This window comes from Electrona antarctica, assembly GCF_951216825.1.
Source record: "Electrona antarctica genome assembly, chromosome: 3".
NCBI lineage: Eukaryota > Metazoa > Chordata > Actinopteri > Myctophiformes > Myctophidae > Electrona > Electrona antarctica.
In genome coordinates this window covers 28695089-28717586 of record NC_136808.1, presented here as the reverse complement: position 1 = coordinate 28717586, position 22498 = coordinate 28695089, and the positions used below count along the sequence as shown (strand labels likewise).

At 43.9% G+C, this 22498-nt stretch overlaps 2 protein-coding genes across 2 annotated transcripts; both read left to right on the top strand.

The window, feature by feature from the left end:
* Positions 1-432: 432 nt before the first annotated feature.
* On the top strand, positions 433-20819 carry gch1 (GTP cyclohydrolase 1; the record flags this gene model as incomplete). Its single annotated transcript, XM_079496277.1, has 6 exons — positions 433-796; positions 9173-9282; positions 18472-18527; positions 20119-20150; positions 20284-20368; positions 20575-20819. The coding sequence occupies 6 exons, from the start codon at positions 433-435 to the stop codon at positions 20699-20701; spliced, it is 774 nt and encodes a 257-aa protein (XP_079352403.1). The 3' UTR covers positions 20702-20819.
* LOC306920688 (DNA polymerase beta-like) lies at positions 15039-16046 on the top strand (the record flags this gene model as incomplete). The annotated part of the gene is made up of 1 exon (XM_079497514.1): positions 15039-16046. One exon carries the CDS (start codon positions 15039-15041, stop codon positions 16044-16046), a length of 1008 nt encoding a protein of 335 aa, XP_079353640.1.
* Positions 20820-22498: the final 1679 nt, after the last annotated feature.

Here is a 22498-nt window from a genome sequence, read left to right as displayed (position 1 = left end):
GTCTGTTTTAAACGTGCTATAAATAAACTTGACTTGACAAGCGATTGAGATTAATTGTAAAACTGCTATTTCTGAAGATGTATTTATTTATTTTGTCCAAAAATCAGGGAGCCAGGCTGAAAGTGGTAAAAAGAAATGTTAAATATTTAAACAAATCTGCCTTGTTCTACTCTACTGTGAGTCACTCAGCTGAACGTGACGTAGCCTACTACAAGTAACCGACCAATGGGGATCCTCGGATTATTGTGGGTTTATTATAAAGACCGAAGGATGCTGAAACTGCGACATGTGCGCTCCCTCTTACATACTTTGATCTCAGGTAAAATTCTCAAGCGACAACATCCACAGAAACTTCGAGACGAGTCGCTGCGAAAGACGGAGAGAAAACGCACCGCAAAGAAAACAAAAGTCAGATTCTTATAAACTCGAGTTATGGAGTGCTCCAAACATTGTCATCAGTATGGCCAAAGCGAGAAGAAAGACGCCGGTGACAGCGACGCCGTGATAGTCGGACACTTTGACGGGAAGATGGTGAGGAAGCCGACGCTGCCAGCTGCTGCCGGGGAGTGCAGCAGCTCCCAGACGCCGAACACCTCCTCCTCTGTCGTGGAGAGTAGAGAGCGCACCAGGAGCGTGGAGGACAACGAGATGAGTCTACCGTGTCTTGCGGCAGCCTACACCACCATCCTCAGAGGACTCGGGGAGGACCCGCAGAGACAGGGACTCCTCAAAACTCCATGGAGGGCTGCCGAGGCTATGCAGTTTTTCACAAAGGGATACCAGGAGAAAATTATGGGTAAGGCAACATATTTTGTTAAAAACCAAATGTATAAATGAAATGCATTTCGGTGATTTGTCTGTCTGATGATCAACAGGTGGCATAGTAGCTATACCCGGCTGATCCTATTCCTATGTATGGCTGTCAATTCAGGAACATTTATTGTATAATATAGGCAGCCTTATTTGCTTTGATTATCCATGTCCAGAAATAATGTTCTTCCCCATTCTATAATTGTTTGCTAATTAGCTGTACATGCGCAAATGCAAATGACACTTCTGAAAGAAGCGAGAATAGAGAGAGAAAAAAACAGCCTATAGGCAAATATGTTCCTTTCATCTGTGAAATACTGTATCTATACTGTCTGTCTGTTATTTATTGTGAAACAAATAGGTGAAAATAAGTAATAAATACAACTATAATTCATGGCAGCCAAGAAACAATAGAGCTGAAAGAAAAAGATAAAACTTTATGACTACTACCACTGAAGTATCTCAACTTGAGTGGAAATGTGGGGGTTTACAAGAAGATATAGGCTACTTTCAAAAAGTATAGGGGCAGGAGGCTATGGGCTTGCTCCTTTTCGTAGGCTAAAAGTATAGTTTACTTGGATGTTAAAGAATTGCAAGTAGCATATTTTGAATTGATTATAATTAGTCTCTCACACACACACACACACATATATATATATATATATATATATATATATACACACACATACACACACAGTCATTGTAATTCAACAGGGGTGAAGATGCCATCGCCATGGGGTTCCCAGGTAGCTCACCTTTACAGCACATGCATACCATGTTAAGGAAAAGTCTTTGCCACAGCTGGCCTGGTTTTCAATCCAACCCGAGGCCTTTTGCTGCATTCATTCTGACCCCCTGCCTTATCACTCTATACACACTGTATCAAAATATTCCTTGAAAGGATGAAGACTTGAACAATATATCAGCAATCCTGAAATGTTACATAAATCTTCTTATCTAATTGGACAGATTAATTTAGCTTTTGTCCTTTTCATATGAAAGAATTAACATAATTGTTAGAAATGTAGTGTTGTAAAATGCATTGAAATGTTCTTTGAGATGTAGTGGAGTGCTTGTTGGAATGAACTGTTGCTTTGAATTGTAGTGGAGTATACCGGTAGTTGCTTTGAAGTACATACATAGGTAAAGAACAAATAATTGAAGAATGTACCGTAACAAACTAAGTAGCCTACTGGTATTTCATTACTTTCCACTGCAAGCCACAGCCAGTGAGGTACATGCTGCATCCATATGGGCTGACTTCTCCACGCCACTTCCTCGAGTGGTGGAACCAGGGAGCTGCCCCTCTTCCCATTTTCTTTTTTTCTTCTCGAACTTCACTTCACTCCCTCTGTTGGACCTCCTCTCCCTCTTGAACTATCCTCCTCTAATGCATCTGGAGGTAGTTTAGAGGCGTTGGGGGGTGGTTGGGGAGGAAATCTGTGGTTGTGTATCGTTAAGCTGTAACATATTCAAAGAATGTTGAGTTTCTCTACAATCCTAGATACATTTCTCACAGGAACAGTGGTTTACATAGAGTTCTACAAAGTGTAATCTCAATGAGCTGCAGTAGCTTACGTCCATTTCCTCAAATGAGCCATGTCATATAGCATACTATCCACATAATCAAGTGCCATTGCACCTCTGAGGTGTGTGTGTGTGTGTGTGTGTGTGTGTGTGTGTGTGTGTGTGTGTGTGTGTGTGTGTGTGTGTGTGTGTGTGTGTGTGTGTGTGTGTGTGTGTGTGTGTGTGTGTGTGTGTGTGTGTGTGTGTGTGTGTGTGTGTGTGTGTGTGTGTGTGTGTGTGTGTGTGTGTGTGTGTGTGTGTGTGTGTGTGTGTGTGTGTGTGTGTGTGTGTGTGTGTGTGTGTGTGTGTGTGTGTGTGTGTGTGTGTGTGTGTGTGTGTGTGTGTGTGTGTGTGTGTGTGTGTTGTTGGGCAGTTATAATGGCATACATATGTGTTGTTCTGTAAAGACACTAAGCAGTGCTCTTCCCCTCTTTTGATTGGTTGTTTCTAGAACCGCCCCGTTGACCCCTAAAGCAGAGAAAGCAATGAAAAACGAAACAAAAAAACCCATTTGGATTCAGACGTTTGACAAACACAGAGCATTTTGTGGTACTGTGTTAGTGCTGTAAAGAAAGGAAATGGTGTATTAGTGCAGTGTCTCAACCTTTTCATGGCGTGACCCCCAAAACAATCATATTTGAACTGGGGACCCCCCACCCTGATAAGCACATGGAATGTAGGAGTTGAGGCATTACATTTAGTTGACTCCGTTCCACAGATAAATATTGTGAAATATTAGCCCTTATATTAGCCCTTATTTGCCCCCCACACAAGCTCTTATTTGCCCCCCCACACAAGCCCTTATTGCCCCCCCACACAAATAAAACTTTTTTTTGAGAGAAAGGGCACTTTCTGCAAAGGGGCAGGTCCTCAAGCCCCCCTAGCCCCCCCCTCTGCACGTGCCTGCTCGAAAGACTAGCTCACACTTAAGACCAAGTTCTGTGCTTCTTTTCTACATACGGTATAAATGCAGAGCAGCATTTCTGAGCACTTTTCTTTTGAGAAATAAACTGCTACTTACAAATCACTAGACTGGTGCCAGATCCATGCCCCACCTGGCTATGCAATACCCATTGTACCCGTGTCAGAGTACCTGTTCCACCCATTTGTCTGTGTCCCTTTTATACCCATATTTGTAGATTTCTGTATCTTTCTCTCTGTGTCCCTTTAGTTTATTTGTGTCAGGCATGCCCAAATATGGAGTGTTGTGATGTCAGAACAGACCAGCTCCATATATGGACCCTGGGCAGGAGCCCTGTCCAGAGCCCGGGCACAGGCCCTTTGTGGCGGTTCTGGACAACTGTGGGTCCGACCGACTCGACAACGGGCACTGCACTCCCTGTGGGGGTGTGGAACACGTGTGTCAGATTTGAAGTCAGTGGGGCGAACGGTTCTCGACTCTCGAGATACGTGCATTACAGCCGTACACACAGACAGAGACATGGTGCATTTATAGATAGACGTTTAGACCTGAGGCTGACTCTAAAAACGCCTTCTAAAACCTAACCTAAGGTTTCTGAAAACCTTCAAATTCTTATTCAAAAAAATGAAAAAAGAATGTTGTTGCTACATGTATAGCAACATGAGACACAGAGGTAACTCCTGGATTCAAAGGTATAACAACGTATAGGTTGCACCAGGTCAAAATGGGTTTTGCACAATTTATATGTAATCACAGGAACCCTATAGTGTCCCTATTCTGGGGTGAACATTCTGCAAAAAAATTACAGAAGTAGGAGGCCTAGCCTAGTACAAACACCTGGGGGACATCGGCCAATAAAGTCTATAATTTAAGTTGTTAAGACGCAACCAATGAAACATAACACATAGCATGCTGCCCTACTTCAAACAGTAAATACATGTTTTATTCTCTAGCTCTTGATATTTAATAGTAGAAACACAAATTATTTGAAACCTTCCGACCCCATCATAAATAAATAAAATCGGGATTGGGACTGTGTGTGTGTGTGTGTGTGTGTGTGTGTGCGCGCCTCTGAGGCGATGACTCACTCACTCTCGAATAAATCATGCCCAGGGTTGTGCCTTTGTACAGGATTTGAATATGTACATGTAGTTGTACTGTATGAGGACACAGTCATGATGAGTGACACTCACTCACTCACTCACTCACTCACTCACTCACTCACACACACACACACACACACACACACACACACACACACACATAGATACACATTGTGGCAAGTCTCGACAGGATGAAGGTAGGTGCTTTGGCATAGGTCTGTTTCCCACAGGAAGTAGGTGAGTATAAATACTTCTCTTAACAGGAAGTCGGTGAGTCTCTTGTGTTATCAAACAATCTTCTTTTTTCTCCGCAGGCTTAAGGTGAGTAGTCAACATAGTTCATTCTCTTCTTTAATTCAACTTAAAAGTCCTCTTAATGCATCATCAGATGAGAGCGGGCCAGGCTCATCAAGTAGGCGTTAACTTTAGCTTCTCGACCCGCAGGGAGTGCCTCTTCAAGTTCAAAGGACGTGAGTATAAAATACAAGGTTTGCTTACGACCTTAGCGTTTGTAGACGGTTCACACAGAGATACTCCCAGTATCCACTCCCAGTCTCTATCCACGGAGCCAGGTAAGATACGAGGTTTCTCTTCCAGGTTTCCCACACGCTCCAGCGTATGCTTTAAGCACCACTCCTATAAAGCCTTTAGGATGTAGAGACAGCATGCATAAATATCTCAAAATGACAAGGAGAATGTGCAGGTATCTTAGGGAGAGAAGTTTGTAGCACTTACCACCCAGATGCAATGTCACGGTCACAACTGCCTGTCGGCTGCATTCATTCCACCTGACCGAGAACTGCGTTTGGCACGCCGCACGTAGACATTGGATATCACACGTCCAAGGGCGTGTCTAAACGGTCGTTGTCGCCTTCCCTGCTCTGTCTGGCTGGTTACCATACCTGTAGCAACGCCCTTATTAACACGCCCATTAACATCCTATATAAGGCAATAATTTCATTATGCTTTAAGTAGCATGTGACGTGTCAAACTAGGGGTTTTTCACTTCTGAATCCATTCCAAGCATTAATTTTGCACAAAAAACACTCCTTGGGCTAAAAACGGCCATAGCCGTCATCACAAATGTGATGAGGTCTGCACATTTTGGGCTATGGCTGTTTTTAGTCCAATGAGTATTTTGTGCAAAACTTATGCTTGGAATGGATTCAGAATCATGACAACCCCTCAGAGTTTGACATGTCACGTGCTACATAAAGCATAATAGAGGGTATGTGCGTGACATCATCATCAAACCCGGAAGTTATGCAGGAACGCCTACGTGGCAAAAAACTACTTTCTGGCCTTGACAGCCCATATACATTCAAACAGAATAGAATGATTGCATTAAACAACGTTAAACAATGTTAAACTCACTTTGCATGTTGCTTTGCCACTCGATGTGCCATTCACTTTAAGCATGCGCATACCCTCTATTAATATTTGAAAAAATTATAGGATGTTAATGGTATGGTCACATTATTATATCCCCCTATAAAATAAATTGCTCAATCCCGACAGCCGGTTAGCAAGTGGATTCATGAATGTATATAGACAATATTTTGGGCTAATAAAAAAATGATATACCAAATTTCCCACTTTAAACAAAAGAAACCTATGCTGTTGGCTGCCGGACTATATCAAGATTTTTGTGCGAGTCTCACACATAGAGCTCGTAAATGGGTGCATGTGTGTGATTGTTGTCCATTTATTTCTGTGGGTGGTGCACAGGTGCAGTGTGTGATGTGTTGGTGTTGAGCATAGAGGGTGTCTGCCTAGGTGTTGACTGTTGATGGCTGTTCTAGGCCGAGCAGCTGTCACATTCTGCTTGCTGACACAAACCGAGGCCCACGCTCTCCATTCATCAATGCTGACTGAGTGGAGCGCACATACAGGCAGCAGGGGTCACATCTGGTAATAGCTGGTCTATTGTCTGACACCAGCGGGGCAGAGCCAGGTGTACTATTCATACCTAATACTTTAATATATAGGATACAAATATACTACTAAGGGGGGAATAGATCAAATCATGAACGCAGCGCGTGCGATTTCTGTGAAATGTTGCATGCACATTCCCACTAGGCAGTGGAAGAAATGCCACTTGATTTTTTTTTAAATCAGCCTCATGGTGGTGCTATAATAGGTCGTTTCATGTTTTTACCTATAACTGGACCGATATGCGTGAAACTTTGCACATACACTCTCTAAATGGTGACATTTCCTGTCACCATACTGTACACTATAATGGCAGAAAAGGCCCAAAAATATATATCTTAAAAAATATATTTTGTCCAAACATCATGCAAATCGGTGCACAGTATCTCTATAGTCATGTGATCAACATGGATCTGTCCTATTTTTCATATTCCATTCTGTTTGGCTAAGATTGCCATCTATCGTTTTGAACAAAATGTCTCAAATCATGAATGCAGCATGCGATTGCTGTGACACTTTAGTGTACACTGTACACGCACATTCCCACTAGACCGAGGAGGAAATTTTCACATTTTCCACAACAAGATGACATGACCTGGTGGAGACCTGTGCTCAGATGAGCACTTTTTCTAGTCTAGTTATATATTGTTTTGCTCGTAGTATTTTAGTATATGTTTTGAGTGTACAGCACTTTGGTTCAACGCTGTTGTTTTAAATCTGCTTTATAAATATAAATATAAAGTGGATTAGATAAAACCTTTAACCTTAAACCTTTATTTATCCAGGGTATGTTATTGTAATTTACTTCAACATCTTGCGCCACACTGACAATATTTAGACGTTCAGTATACGGCATGCTGGCTGAGACGCACTGTGAGCTTGTCGATCTACTATTTTCGCCCAAAGCCTTCCCCACAATAATAGAAAACAGAAAAAGAATCCGGTGAATCATATGGGGTTTAAGTGGTTAATTTGTGTGAGTGATTACAAGAAGAAAAGAAGGAAAAGAAATCAGATAGAGGCACATTGCTACCGATTCATCTCAAATTCATTAGAGGTCAGAGTGCTGTATTGCCTGCGGTCAATGCCCAGTTGGTGGAGTGAATTAGTTAATACAGACTGGGTAAATAAACAGTGACATTGAAGACAAAATCTCCCGTTTGTCCCGTCTACGTACCAAGCAGGCAGCTGTTAGCACACACGTACTCTCCTTTGTCACACAGTGCTCACAAAGAAACACATCTGAGGTAACAAGTCAAAGAACTGAATTGGCTAACTTATTGTGGAGTCTACACACACACACACACACACACACACACACACACACACACACACACACACACACACACACACACACACACACACACACACACACACACACAAAACAATCTCCCACCCCTTCCTTGCTCAAACAGATAGGCAGTCAGGAAATTAAAACGTGCAGTCTTGCGAGAGAGGCCGGTACACAGCCACAAACAGATAAAGCAGCCTTTATTGAAGCCACAATATGAGCCCTCGGCAACAAGAAATGCAATAAACCCACATCAGAAAGAGCATACGGGATCCCATCTATAATAAACACCAGTGTTTTCCAGGGAGAAGCACCGTAACAGATGGAGACAGTTGTAAGGTGCCAGGTCCAATGACCAAGGATGAAGTTTATATCACTAGTCTGTCAGCTTCTGTCTGTAGGTATCGTCTGTCTGTCGGTACCATCAGTCTGTCTGTCTGTCTGTCTGTCTGTCTGTCTGTCTGTCTGTCCGTCCCATGAATCACTTGTGTTTATCTCTCTCACTTTTTTGACTACTTCTTCTTGTGCTACTGGCCACATGTTACTTTTTTCAATTTTGATGTCGTTTCAGAATGATTGTGTGTTTTTGTTTTTATATTGTATATTCTTCTTAGCTTTGTGTAAATCGTATTGAGCTGTGTGAGTGGGGGGGCCAGTGCCGGGTTTATAGTAGTGAAGGCCCCTGGGCTAGAATATAATTTTTGAGCACTTACGCCCACAAAGGTTCGTTCTTTTTTGGGGGAGCCAGCCCAGCAAACAACCCTGAAATGGATCAGGATCTGCATACACCGCGCCTCTATATCTCCATAGAGTTTGGAGATATGGGGGGACATGTATACAGATCATGATCCAACCACGATCCAAACCCTCTCCGGACCAGACTTTCCACAGCCACCACAGGCAGTGCGGACAGCAGAGCAGAAGCTCTCAATGTTTTAACCATAGGATAAAACATAGATATATACAATAACTAAATACAAATCTCACTACATTATAATTTATCATTAAAAAAAAGTTTCTGGGCCCCGGCGACTGCAGACCACCCTAGCCCAATGGTAAATCCAGCCTTGTGTGACGGGTGCTATAGAAAAGTGTACTGACAATAATCAATATGGGGTCTCATAAGCGCATGGCTCCCATGTGACTCAGGAGGAGCCTCAGGAGGTGGAGTGGCAGCTTGGAAATTGGAAGGTTCCCGTGTCGATACGTGGCTCACCCGTGTTAGCATCCAAGTGCACTTACCTCTAACTGTTCCTGATGAGCAGCCTGGTGCCTTGCATGCTTTCCAGTGGTTCTGAAGTAACTAGGTACATGTACTCAAGTACTGTACATATAATTCTGAGCTATACACAGGTTTAATGTTTGTCTTTAGTTCAATGTTTGTTTTGTAAACGCCATTGACAATGAAGGGAAAATAATCATATTATATCATATAATCATAATGTGCCTCATTATGTCATATTGCCTCTTTATTGTTTGTGGCGTTTAATGTTTGTGTTGGCACAGTTTGTTTTACATCACCTAAAAACGTGGTTTCCCCCTCCACAGATGTAATGAATGACGCCATCTTTGATGAGGACCATGATGAGATGGTGATCGTAAAAGACATTGACATGTTCTCCATGTGTGAGCATCACCTGGTCCCTATCATCGGCAGGGTAGGACACACACACACACACACACACTTGCGCACCCACACACGCACGTGCGTTCACACACGCACACACACACACACACACACACACGCACGCACGCACGCACGCGCGCACACACACACACTTGCGCACCCACGCGCACACACACACACACACACGCACACACACACTTGCACCCACACACGCACATTTGCGTGTGCACACACACACGCATGTAGGCACGCGCACACACACACACACACAGCCAAACTGACCACTTTCCCGTATTACCCTGTTAACTAATGTTAGTATTTCATGTTAAATTATTGATTTTGTTCTTTAGTAGCTATATAAAATCTTAAGTAGCTATATAAAAGATAATGCATAGTCAGGAGGTCATTGTTGCAGCATCACCCAGAAAGGGTTTACGTTCCAATAATGACCAATAATAACCATTGTCTTTTTGCTACTTTGATTTCCCAATTTCACCACATAGCATGCTCTTAGTTTTTTCTCTCATGTGCCCTCACCATAGAGTTAGTCCCGGACTCTATGCACCAAAATTTGGTGCCCAAAATGCGGAAGTACTAACCTCCATGAACGCGCCTGAATCGATTCATGTACACTAAATCTGCGCGCTCTTTTGGTCGTGCGTGTACTTTGTCCACCTGCAGTTCCAGCTTTGGCCAGTAGGGTGGGGTGGCTTCACAGTTTCCCAGCCGCTCTGGGGGCCTGGCCCCCTCGCCAACCTCCCATCACCACTCTTTGTTCTGCTAATGAACTGCAACCTGTTGCTCAATAGTTACAATTTACAATTTACAATTTAGGCATTTAGCAGACGCTCTTAATCCAGAGCGACTTACAATAGGCAAGAACAAAAAGCATGGGAATACATCACATATGTAAAAAAAAATGCATTTATCGCGAAACATGCGTAAGCTAAGACCGTGACTAGAACATATCTATATAATGACACTATACATATAAACTATAACTAGAACATATCTATATAATGACACTATACATATAAACTACACATATATGCTATACTATGCTGTACATATATACTATGAAGTGCTATGACTACATACAATGCACTTATTGTGCTGTCTACATGACATGCTATAAGTCTGTTTCAAATGCTATATAAGTCTAAGAAGTGCTGTCTAAGGGGGTAGGGTAAGTGCTATGGGCCATGATGGAGTCTGAAAAGGTGGGTTTTCAGACTACGGCGGAAGATCGGGAGTGATGCTGCAGTTCTGATTGCAACGGGAAGTGCATTCCACAGTTTTGGGGCCAGAAGGGAGAAGAGTTTGGGACGTGTGGAGCGTTGTCCCGGCGTTTTTAGTGAGGGTACTTCCAGCTTCCCTGCGTTGGCTGATCTGAGTGCGCGGGAGGGTTTGTAGGGTTCAATCATGCTGGCAAGATATGGGGGAGCCATACCTTTGGTTGCTTTAAATGCCAACATCAGAGTTTTGTATTCTGTGCGGGCAGCGACCGGGAGCCAGTGCAGGGAGCGGAGCAGGGGGGAGACATGTGAGAATTTTGGCTGGTTGAAGACCAAGCGAGCTGCGGCATTTTGGATCAGTTGGAGAGGCTTCAGTGCACATGCCGGTAGGCCAGTAAGGAGAGAGTTACAATAGTCAAGTTTTGACAGGACTGTTGTCTGGATTAGGAGCTGGGATGATTCCTGGGTGAGGAACGGTCTAATTCGTCGTATGTTATAGAGTGTGAACCTACAGGATCGAGTGACAGCTGTGATGTGAGTTTTGAACGAGAGCTGACTGTCCAGGACAACACCAAGGTTCCTGGCTGTTGGGACAGACGTTACCAGGGCGTTGTCTACGGAAATAGTTAGCTCCCGCATCGGGCAGGACTTAGCTGGGAAGAAGAGAAGCTCAGTCTTGTCTGGGTTCAGCTTGAGGTGGTTGGAGGACATCCACTGTGAGATGTCAGCCAGGCAAGCAGTGATGCGCTCTTCCACCTGGGTGGCAGAGGGGGGGAAGGATAGAAACAGTTGTGTGTCATCGGCATAACAGTGATAGGATATATTGTGAGCAGAGATGATAGTGCCAAGGGATTTAGTGTACAGTGAGAAAAGGAGGGGACCAAGTACAGATCCCTGTGGGACCCCAGTTTGGAGGGTTCGGGGGGATGATAACAGACCTTTCCAGGAGACCTGGTAGGTCCGGTCGGTGAGGTAAGAGGAGAACCACTTTAGTGCCGTCCCGCCGATGCCTAGATCCGCTAGGGTGTCTAGGAGCAGCTGGTGGTTCACTGTGTCAAATGCTGCTGATAGGTCTAGGAGAATCAGGACTGCAGAGTGGGAAGCAGCCTGGGCAGCATGTAGTGCTTCTGTGACTGCCAGCAGGGCAGTTTCTGTGGAGTGGGCTTTTTTGAATCCGGACTGGTTGGGATCTAGCAGGTTGTTATGTGAGAGATGGAGAGAGAGCTGGTTGGAGACAACACGTTCAATGCTTTTTGATAGAAATGAAAGGAGTGATACCGGTCTGTAGTTCTTGACATCTGAGGGGTCAAGGGTTGGTTTCTTGAGGAGTGGTGTTACTCTGGCTGATTTGAGGGCAGATGGGACGCAGCTACCGCATAACCCACTGCCATGACAGCAGTTTGTGCTCTTGGGAAAAATGTAAGCCTCTGTTCAGAAAAGAAAGAAGCCCTTCCTGTGGGTTAGAAAAGACAGAGACAGAAACCATGATCAGAGAGGAACACGGGCAGTGACGACGACTACGTGGGGGCTGCGGGGCTCGAGCCCCCTTGATGATTTTAGGGGATTTCTAGTTTTTCTACATTCTTAACACCTCCCCCCGCCCCTGGGCATGCTCGGCCAGTCTGGGGGCGGGGGCGTGCCCCCACGACGATTATAATTACATTTCGTCCCTGAACACGGGTGTGACTGGACCAGCGGAGAGTAGAGGGAACATGAGATCCAATGAAATTAGCTGAGATCTAGTTATCCAAAGATCTCTGTCCAGAGTCGTTTAGTTCCTGGCTCCACCTGGAGCCTTTGCCATAATTGGCCTTCTGTAAAGCAGTGGCTCTCAAAACATGTCATGTCAAGGACCCCCAAATTAATTTGTCTGCTGACCCCCATCAGAACATATTTTGTACAATACAAGAATACACTTCTTTTAAATGTTTTTTTTTTGCGGCTTTCACCTTTATTTTATATTTTGTATAGAGAGACAGACAGTAGGCTGACAGGAAATGGGGGAGAGAGATGGGGGAGTGACATGCAGTGAGGGCCGTCGGGATCGGGAGTCGAGCCTGCGGCACACTGCCAGGCTCGTGCTGCCGGCCAAGGTGCCCTTTACTTCTTTTAAATAGCAGCTCTACAAGCTCAGAGCACATTGCATAATATCAACTCATTTTGTTGTGGACTCTGGGGTCCCTGCACCCCACTTTGAGAACCACTGTTCCTTCCTTGTGTATTGATTGTAGCCTGCAGGTGTGAGCAAGCAAACAGGCTGGCTGTTGACTTCTCACCACGTAAATGGGCTATGGTGACAGCAGTGAATCACGCACGCACGCACGCACGCACGCACGCACGCACGCACGCACGCACGCACGCACGCACGCACACACAGAACAATCTCCCACCCCTTCCTTGCTCAAACACACACACACACACACACACACACACACACACACACACACACACACACACACACACACACACACACACACACACACCTTTACATTTACTGCATGGTTCCTACCTGCATCATCAGTGTGTCTGTCTCCCATAAACCCACAATGACTCACCCATCTCCCTCCGGCAGGCACTACAGAGTCAGACAGAGACCGACACCTCCTTATCAGCACCATAGACTTGGCTGCCACATGACGTCACGGGGGGGCGTGCTGATTTTTGGGGGGGCATGAATAAGACAAACATTAAAAGTCCATAGACTTGGCTGCCACATGACGTCATGTCTGAAAGTCAGACGTTGGAGGGGCTAGCGCCCCACACAAAAACAACAGTCAGTCAGTCGATGGATATTTCAGAACCAGACAGAATTTGGATTATTTACAACACTGTCATACATTTCTCTCTTCCGGGTTTTTAGACAGCTGGTGGATGGAAATGAAGCTCCACTCACGCGGCAGATTGCCGCGTCGGCTAGATTCCCGGAAAAGCTTGGTGGAGCTTCATTTCCATCCACCAGCTGTCTAAAAACCCGGAAGAAACGCCGGCAGACAGCTTCTTTTGGCCGCGCATGGAAGCTTAGGTGTGTCCAGAGTGTAAGACAGCCCTCCCCCTATCCACAAGGAGGAGCAGTGCACCAAAGCATTATGGGAATTGTAGTCCAGGAAAGAAGTGAGCCCAGTGTCGATGACATCAGAGACACTGGGCTCACTGCTAAAATCTAAAATATCTAAAACCACATATTACACACACAAAGACCCACAGGAAAGTGTTCTAAATCTTTTAAACGTCATTAACATTTCTTTTTTGCAAAAAGGGTTTAGTGTCCCTTTAAGCTCTAGCCTGTGCTTATCCATATAAATAAACTTAACCAAGTTTCAAAGCCATTTAAAGCTTTGATCACCTTATTCAAGAATATAACAGGATAGGATTAAATAATAAAAGTATACCTACTGTAAAGTATACCAAATGAGCATCGCTCCTGTCACAGACATGCACAGAGCAAGTTCAGTCAGGAAACCTCAGTGCAGTTGCTGCCGGCGTTAATTGGGCCGCCTCAGCATTACGTTCTCACTCACATGATTCACTCAGCCAATAACACTCTCACTCCATCTTCATACCGGCTATTTAAACTGGAAGGGTTTGCACTCCTCCTCCTGCTTGCTTGCTTGCTGCTGATTCTACTGCGCTGCCGTATGCTAAAGTTTTGCTGCTCACCCTCCTCCACCCCAGCTACCACCTGTCGTTTTGGATCTGCTGTTTAGGGGGGATTCGGAGTCCCTATGGTTGGGACTGATGCGCTTGACCACCTGAGTACCTAAAAAGCAGATCCAATTATTCAAAACCATAACAAACCATAATAAATATATTGCTCATTATATATATTCAATAAATATATATTCCATCCATTCTTGAGTTGTCCTGACTGAACTAGAAATGCACTCTGTCGCCAACTTGCAAGTAAGCCATGTATGGCTTACTTGTGAGCAAGCAGAGCGTGCATGAGGTGCGCTCACCACTGTTGGCACGACTGCTGCTCTGAGTCCTAAAGCTCTCTGCTGCTGTCTAGGTTTGAAATACAGCAGTGGTCAGTGGTCCCTCATTTCCCAATGGAGTACACCGACATACACACATACCCAGCCCATACATACCCCGTACTTTAGTTTACGTCATCGAGAACAGTGGTTTCTCATTGGCTGGTGGAATGTACCGACATACATACCCAGGCGATCGCTGTTCTTGGTCCCTGATTGGCCGAGCGACGCCACCCACATACATACATACTTGGTCCCTGATTGGCCGAGCGACGCCACCGACATACGCAGCCGATTACAAACCCATGACACAGATGCAGCAGCTAAGCTGTCAAGCAGGCATCTATATGACATCAGTTGTCTGACATAATGATGTATGACGCCAAATTTGGCCAGGTTTTAAAATCAGAGTCCCTTTATAATTTAAGTTAGCAGGTATTTGTGGGTGTGGTCATTGTTAGCTTAGCCATGCTGCTGTGTTAGCAGATAATGACTTGCGAGGTATTTTCTTGTTTATTTGACTGGTTTGTTGACCAATACATTTACCATAATACAATTAAGTGAAGGACAAATCAACTATGAGTAAGAGGAAAGCACCGGAGGAAACCCTAAACAAAGGAATAACAGACTTTCTAGTCGAACTGGCCAATTATGAGAGGAATGTCAACAGAGCCATACACAAATACAATGCCTACAGGAAAGCTGCCTCTACCATTGCCAAATATTCCAAAAAGATCAAAAGTGGTACAGAGGCTAAGACATTGGATGGTGTGGGAGCAAAAATTGCAGAAAAGATTGATGAGTTCCTGCAAACCGGCAAGCTAAGGAGATTGGAGGAGATTCGTAATGATGGCACAACATCCTCCATTAATCTCCTCACCAGAGTTACTGGAATTGGTCCTGCTGCAGCCAAGAAGTTCTTTGAGGAGGGGGTGACAACACTAGAAGATTTGAAAAACATTGAACACAAGCTAAACCATCATCAACGGATAGGACTCAGGTACTTTGAGGAATTTGAGAAGCGGATTCCACGAGCTGAAATGCAGACAATGGAAGTTTTCATTCTAAAGCAGTTGAAGAAGGTAGATCCAGCATACATAGGAACTATTTGTGGAAGCTACAGGAGAGGGGTTGCATCCAGTGGTGATGTTGATCTCTTACTGACCCACCCAGACTTCACCTCTCAGACTGAGAAGCAGCCAAAGCTCCTCCATGCTGTTGTGGAACACTTTGAGTCCGTTGGATTTGTGACAGACATTATATCGAAAGGAGACACCAAGTTCATGGGTGTCTGCCAGCTGCAGAGCAGTAACAAATATGATGAGTACCTTCACAGACGTATTGACATCAGGTTAATTCCCAAGGACCAGTACTACTGTGGTGTTTTGTATTTCACAGGGAGTGATATCTTTAATAAGAATATGAGAACTCATGCTCTGGAGAAAGGCTTCACCCTTAACGAGTACACCGTACGTAAACTTGGGGTCACCGGAGTGCCAGGCGAGTCTCTGAAGGTGGACAGTGAGAGGGAAATCTTTGAATACATCCAGTATAGATACAGAGAGCCAAAGGACCGCAGCGAGTGAACCAAAAAAGATGACTGCAAGAATACACAAACTCTGTGTCTGTGGGGGGAGGGGGGGGCTTGTAGAGCAGGCATCGGCTTCTACGACTAGCCAACCCAACCCATGGGCTTCACGGATTGTCCGAGCTTTGTGCCACAGTCAGCCACCAATATAAGTGGTGGCATGCACTATGACTTCAATCTCTTACAGGGCATTGTTGTTTTCTGTATACATGGATCCATTATGTCATCAATTGTTTTAATGCATGATGCGCATGTCATCTTTCAATTACCCTTTAAAAGAAAATCAATGTGAACTGAGTGGTGCAAGGTCTGATCAGCTGTGGTCTGATGTAATGTCAGTGACCATAGTAACCATGCTCACCTGTGCACGGACACGTAGGTGTACAGGTACACAAACATACAGACAAAGCTGGTTGTTGGAGTGGTTTTTCCCCCACCACAAAAAGTGTGCGGGCGCTAGCTCCTATGCACAGCTTTGTGTGATGATTTGATTGGCTGAGAACGGAATGTGATGATGTATGATGATAAGAGCGCCCCTCACGTCACATGAGTGTGGATTTATATATTTATTTTAAAATGTTCTAACTTTAGACATTTAAAATGAAAAAGAGAGAGAAAGAAAGAGAAAGAAAGAAAGAAAGAAAGAAAGAGAAAGAAAGAAAGAAAGAAAGAAAGAAAGAAAGAATCCATCCGGATGGATGGGTGGATGATTGGTTGGATGGATTCATTGATAGATTGATGGATGGATGGCGGGTTGGCTGGATATATGGATGGTGGAAGAATGATGCAGATACTATATTACACTGTTTTTTGTAGGTTTGTCTTTTAGATTTTTGGGGCTATTCTGCCTTTGTTTCGATTGACGGGAAATAGGGATAGAGTCAGGGAGTGACACGCAGCAAAGCTTCGTCGGGCTCAGGAATTGAACCTGGACTCACTGTCAGGCTGTATCAGAGCCTACTGTAGGCCCTACAGTATGTGTGGTATTTTATACGCCTTAACCAGTTGTTTGAAGAACATTTTTAGTAGGGCAGACAATAGGACACCCTGCTAGTGCCCACTAGCATTTCCCCTCTTCATCTGAGTAACAGAGAATGTGGTGAAATGTATACTATTTCTACTACTTCAACAATTATTAATATCCCTAATACTAATTGTAGTAGTATACATTTCCCTGTTATCTGTGTTATCTTGCAGTGTGTACCAATAAAGATAGACAATATGTTTAACATGACAGGGGGTTGCGTACAGCAGGTAGGGAGAGAGATGAGAGAAGGGAAAATAGGCAATAGAGATCTTTGCATGCCTGTTGCTGCTGCCCTTTTTCCAGGCTTGTCAACAAATTGCGTCTGACATTTGAGTGGTTGTGTGTGTGTGTGTGTGTGTGTGTGTGTGTGTGTGTGCGTGTGTGCGCGTGCACGCGTTTGATGCTCAGGCACACACACGACAATAGCAATTCACCAGCTTATTCACCTCCTCTCATCTTTCCGGCCTCTCTTCCCTCCTCCCCTTTTCTCATCTGTTGTTTATCTACTCTCCTCACATCCTCTGAGCACAGCCCCTGTCTGTCACATTTTGCTTCCTTATTACAGCCTTGTGCCTCCATCTCTGCATGTGAGAGTAGAAGAGTGTATCCTGTTGGCTCAACCAGCTAGTGTGCGAACCATTTAGTCTCAGACATTTTGCTTAATTGCTATTACTATAGATTGTGTCCAAAACTCACAAATCGGTACAATTTTTTTTTAAATAAAAATCACAAATCATGAACCATGTCCATCCAAACACACTTTGAGCGGCCTAAACAACACAGAGCCAAAAGCGATTTTACACGATTTGTTGCAAAAAATGTATTTACTTTCCCTAAATTTGGCACAAAATTGTCATGTGACAATGAACGTCAAACAGGGATATGATACATTTATTTATTTGTCCCGACCGGCGCTGATACATGCCATGGTCTAGCACCATTTCCATTTTACTGCGCAATAGTCGTTGTGTATTGGCTGCATACCGGTACGTGCAGTAACTGCAGTTGCTCTTAGTCTCAACTCGATCAAGGTATCAGACGGGCTAATACGCCACAATGTGAGTTATGACAACCCACCCCCCTTCCCCCAAATAATGTCTAATTAAATGTACTTAAGTACATTTTTGGTACATTTTGACTTTCAATCTACCACATTTTAGTACATTTTGATATTCAATTCCGTACTTTTGAGTCCACTACATTTTTAGGAAGGGACTCTTGGAACGGAAACTTATACGTTATGAAGTAACCACCGGTCAAGCTACAATGCATATCGGCGTGTTTCACTATTTCTACAATAGAATGACATAATTCATATTTTGTGTTTGCTAGTAATGCTGCATCTTCCTACATAGTACCCAGAAAAGCTAATGTGGTGTGTGTCCATTCTGCGCAGGTTCATATTGGTTACCTCCCTAACAAGAGGGTCCTTGGACTCAGCAAACTGGCCAGGTAAGTCAAATGTCAAATGTATGCATGACACATTGCTTCAGTGACACATCTGTTCCCAGTCCCCAGTTGGCTCAGCCTGTTGTCGACTTGGACTCATGACATACTTGTACTGTACATGTGTCTTCCTTCTCCTAGCTGATGTTCATAACTGTGGTGTTAAATACAATAGAGACAAAGAGATAAATAATTAATTGGATTCGCCGCAGCTGTGTTGCATACATCACATTTGCCCTGCTGTAGTTTAAGCTGCTTAAAATCTGACATTGGTGAGTCTATAGGTGTGTGTGTGTGTGTGTGTGTGTGTGTGTGTGCGTGCGTGCGTGAGTGTGCACGCGCATTTGTGCGTGCGTGTGTTTGTGTGTCCAGTACTACCGTATAGTATGGGGTGTTACTGAGATAATTAGGTCTAGGTATTGGGGTCAGTGGGATTCACACACACCTCTAATCAATAGTGCTAAACCCCCAAAGCTCTCCATCTATCAAATTAAAGCTGTTCTAGCTAGGTACATGTACTTTATGTGTGTAGACACTAGACAGACCAGCTCAGTGGCCTTGTGGTTAGAGTGCCCGCCCTGAGACTGGGAGGTCGGGGTTCAATCCCCGGTCGGGTCATACCAAAGACTCTAAAAATGGGACCCAGTGCCTCCCTGCTTGACACTCAGCATCAAGGGTTGGATTGGGGGTAAGTCCCTGCAACATACTAGCGTCATGTCCAGGGGGTGTACTTGTACATCAAGCTGCCTCACGATACAGAAACAGAAGATAGGCTCCTGCCCTATGGGCCTCATGGCTCGGCAAGGCTTACTTACTTACTTACTAGACAGACATCAAGTCTGTATGTAACCTGTACAAGTACAGGTTAGGGATAAGATTATAAATAAAGTTAAATGGTGGATTAGGGGCAATTTCTGCTTGTTATCAACCATAATCAGTGGTGTCCGGTAAGGACTTAACTGAGATGTCTAGATCCTTGTACGAATGTACGGTATAATGCAGAGATATTTGGGTTGGTTAGGGCCAAATATCCTGACTCGTATCGAAGTTCTCTTGGTTTGGTCTCAAGTTCTCAACTCTCTATATGGGGCTGGGCTGGATGCTTGTCACGGTGACGATGCCAGTCGGCTGGATGCTTGTCACGATGACGATGCCAGTCGGCTGGATGCTTTTTTTACAATATTTTTTGGCATTTTCTGCCTTTATTGGTAGATTGAAAGTAATCTGACAGGAAATGGGGAGAGAGATGGGGGGGAAGACACGCACGCGGCAAAGGCCGTCGCGATCGGGAGTCGAGCCCGCAGTGCGCCGTCAGGCTGGCTCAGCAGCCTAGGTGCCCAGACGGTTGAGCTAACCGTCTGGGCCAGTCGGCTGGATGCTTGTCACGATGACGATGCCAGTCGGCTGGTTGCTTGTCACGTTGACGATGCCAGTCGGCTGGATGCTTGTCACGTTGACGATGCCAGTCGGCTGGATGCTTGTCACGTTGACGATGCCATTTAGCCCATTTAGCATCCTACACTAAGACTAAACCCCCATTAAAAAAAATCTAACAATGAATTAATGAAATATTCCTCTGTCCCTGCATCTCCTTTAGGATCGTTGAAATCTACTGCCGGCGGCTACAAGGTACCCATTGAATTGTTTTGCTTCGGAATTTGTGTGCATAAAGTAATTCACTGCTTTTTTCTGTTACAAAAGAATGAACTTTACCCATGTTACATTAAGTTTATACTTTGGTCTGATCCTTGTTTGTTCACAGTACAAGAGCGCTTGACCAAGCAAATCGCTGTGGCCATCACAGAAGCTTTGCAACCCTCCGGGGTCGGGGTTGTAATTGAGGCAACGTAGGTCATCACATTACACATTACACGTTACTTTACTACATGTATAGCATATTAGCAACAACTAACAACTTCAAAGGTATAACAACGTATAGGTTGTACCAGACCAGGTCTAAATGGGTCATGGAGATGATTGTGACAAGCTAATTACAGTAAGCTAATGTTTCACAAGGGATTTTAAATACTTTCTCCTCTCCTCTCCTCTGTAGTCACATGTGCATGGTGATGCGTGGTGTTCAGAAGATGAACAGTAAGACGGTGACCAGCACCATGCTGGGGGTGTTCCGTGAGGACCCCAAAACACGTGACGAGTTCCTCACCCTCATCAGGAGATGAGGGGGGGCTGCAGGCTCTATATCAACAAAAACGTTCTTTCCTTTACACTCTTTGTTACTTTGTCTATCTTCTGTCTATTCTGTCTTTCTCCTCCGGTTGCCTGTATGGGGCTGCCTCATCTGTGCTGTCATGTACGTTTGTTGGTATGTGTGTTTGTTTGTGTGTGTGTGTGTGTGTGTGTGTGTGTGTGTGTGTGTGTTTGTATGTCTATATTTCGCTTGTGTGTACAAGTACAGTACATTCACGTAGTTTTTTTTCTCTATCGATCTTCTGTACTATCACACAATGTGTGTTTTTGTACTTGTCATCATCGCCTAGTCATTTTGGGATAATCCAGTCGTGTGACTGTGAACCTATTATGGTTTTGTTCAAAAGGTGAATCTGAATCTTTCCACAGGTAGTTTGGTGGAGGCTAGAGACAGTGATGTTTTTTGTTGATTCACTGGTTTGTTTGCTGTAGCAGACGGTGCAGACTTTGTCCCAGTGATCCTGTGATATCTGCTGGTGTGTGTGGTTTTGAAATCAAATACACACACAAAACATGCAGAGCCATTAAGTTCCATGACATTAAATGATAAGTGGTATCTGAGAAATCATCCGTCCCTTCTGAAATGCAAATGAGAGTGTACAAATGTAACCAACTTGACCTGTGGTTTGGTTACATTTGCACTCTCTAAGAGTTAAATTAACATTGAGGAAATTTCAGTGTACAGTAGATTAATTGTGCTAATTTGCTAAATGCATGACTCTTGTGAAAGCAGCATGGACTTTTAAATTGTATAAGTGCGCACAATACCACATTTGGTTGTAAAATATGTAGTAATATATCCTGTGAAGTTACAGTATGGTTTAATAGCTACTTTAGTCTTTAGTTTTTAAACAATTTATCCTAATGTCTAAGAGTGGATAGGACAGTGTAGTGTACAGTAAGTTAGACTTGGACAAAATGAGAGGTTGTGGGTCTGATTCCTGCAACAGCCAATTTATACTTTGGTATCTGATTTGTCAAATTGTCTTTGTGCGAAGACCCCGAAATGAGCGGTTCTCTTAATCTTCAAACAAATTAACGGAGCTGAACGTGAATCCCCCCCACCGCCCACCCCCTTTTTTCCCTCACTGTATATGTTTCTTTTCCCTTTTTACCTCCTTTATGATGAATTCCTGTTCTGTCTATAGAAGTGTCTATTTGTACGTCTCTAAATGTCTTGATGATTTGAACATGGTGGACCCTATTGGAAACAAGTGTAATGCTTAATTGGGTCGTCCACTCACAGTTAACAGCCTTTGTATTGAGTTTGTGCTTGAAATGTACTGTAATTCTGCAAACTGTTAATAAATTCTTCAATCAATCAATCAATCAATCTAAGTTTCTCTAAATATGAATCTCACAGTGTAGGATAAATATCTAAATGTATAGATGTTTCTGGGCAGTGTCATCATTTGTGCTTTGTGATTGCCTGCACCAAAACAAATGATGTTTCTTATGTCCTATTTTTAAGTCAGTTAAACTAATACTGGCCTGATCATGGCAGCCAGGGTGCATAAGCATAACACATAACACATAACAGAAATAGACCTCTAGAGCAAAAAGAAGAAACAAAACTACATTTTGGCATTTCAAATAGAAAAATAAATGGGTCAATATATAAAGAACATAATGTCAGGAGCGACGGGTGATTTCCGCATGTCGGACCTTTGGTGTGTCAGATAAGTGTAGGCATGTGCATTTTAAAACACATACAGCAATTAAACATACCTTTTAGAGAATATGGTCGATAGTACAGTAGCCTGTGTGTC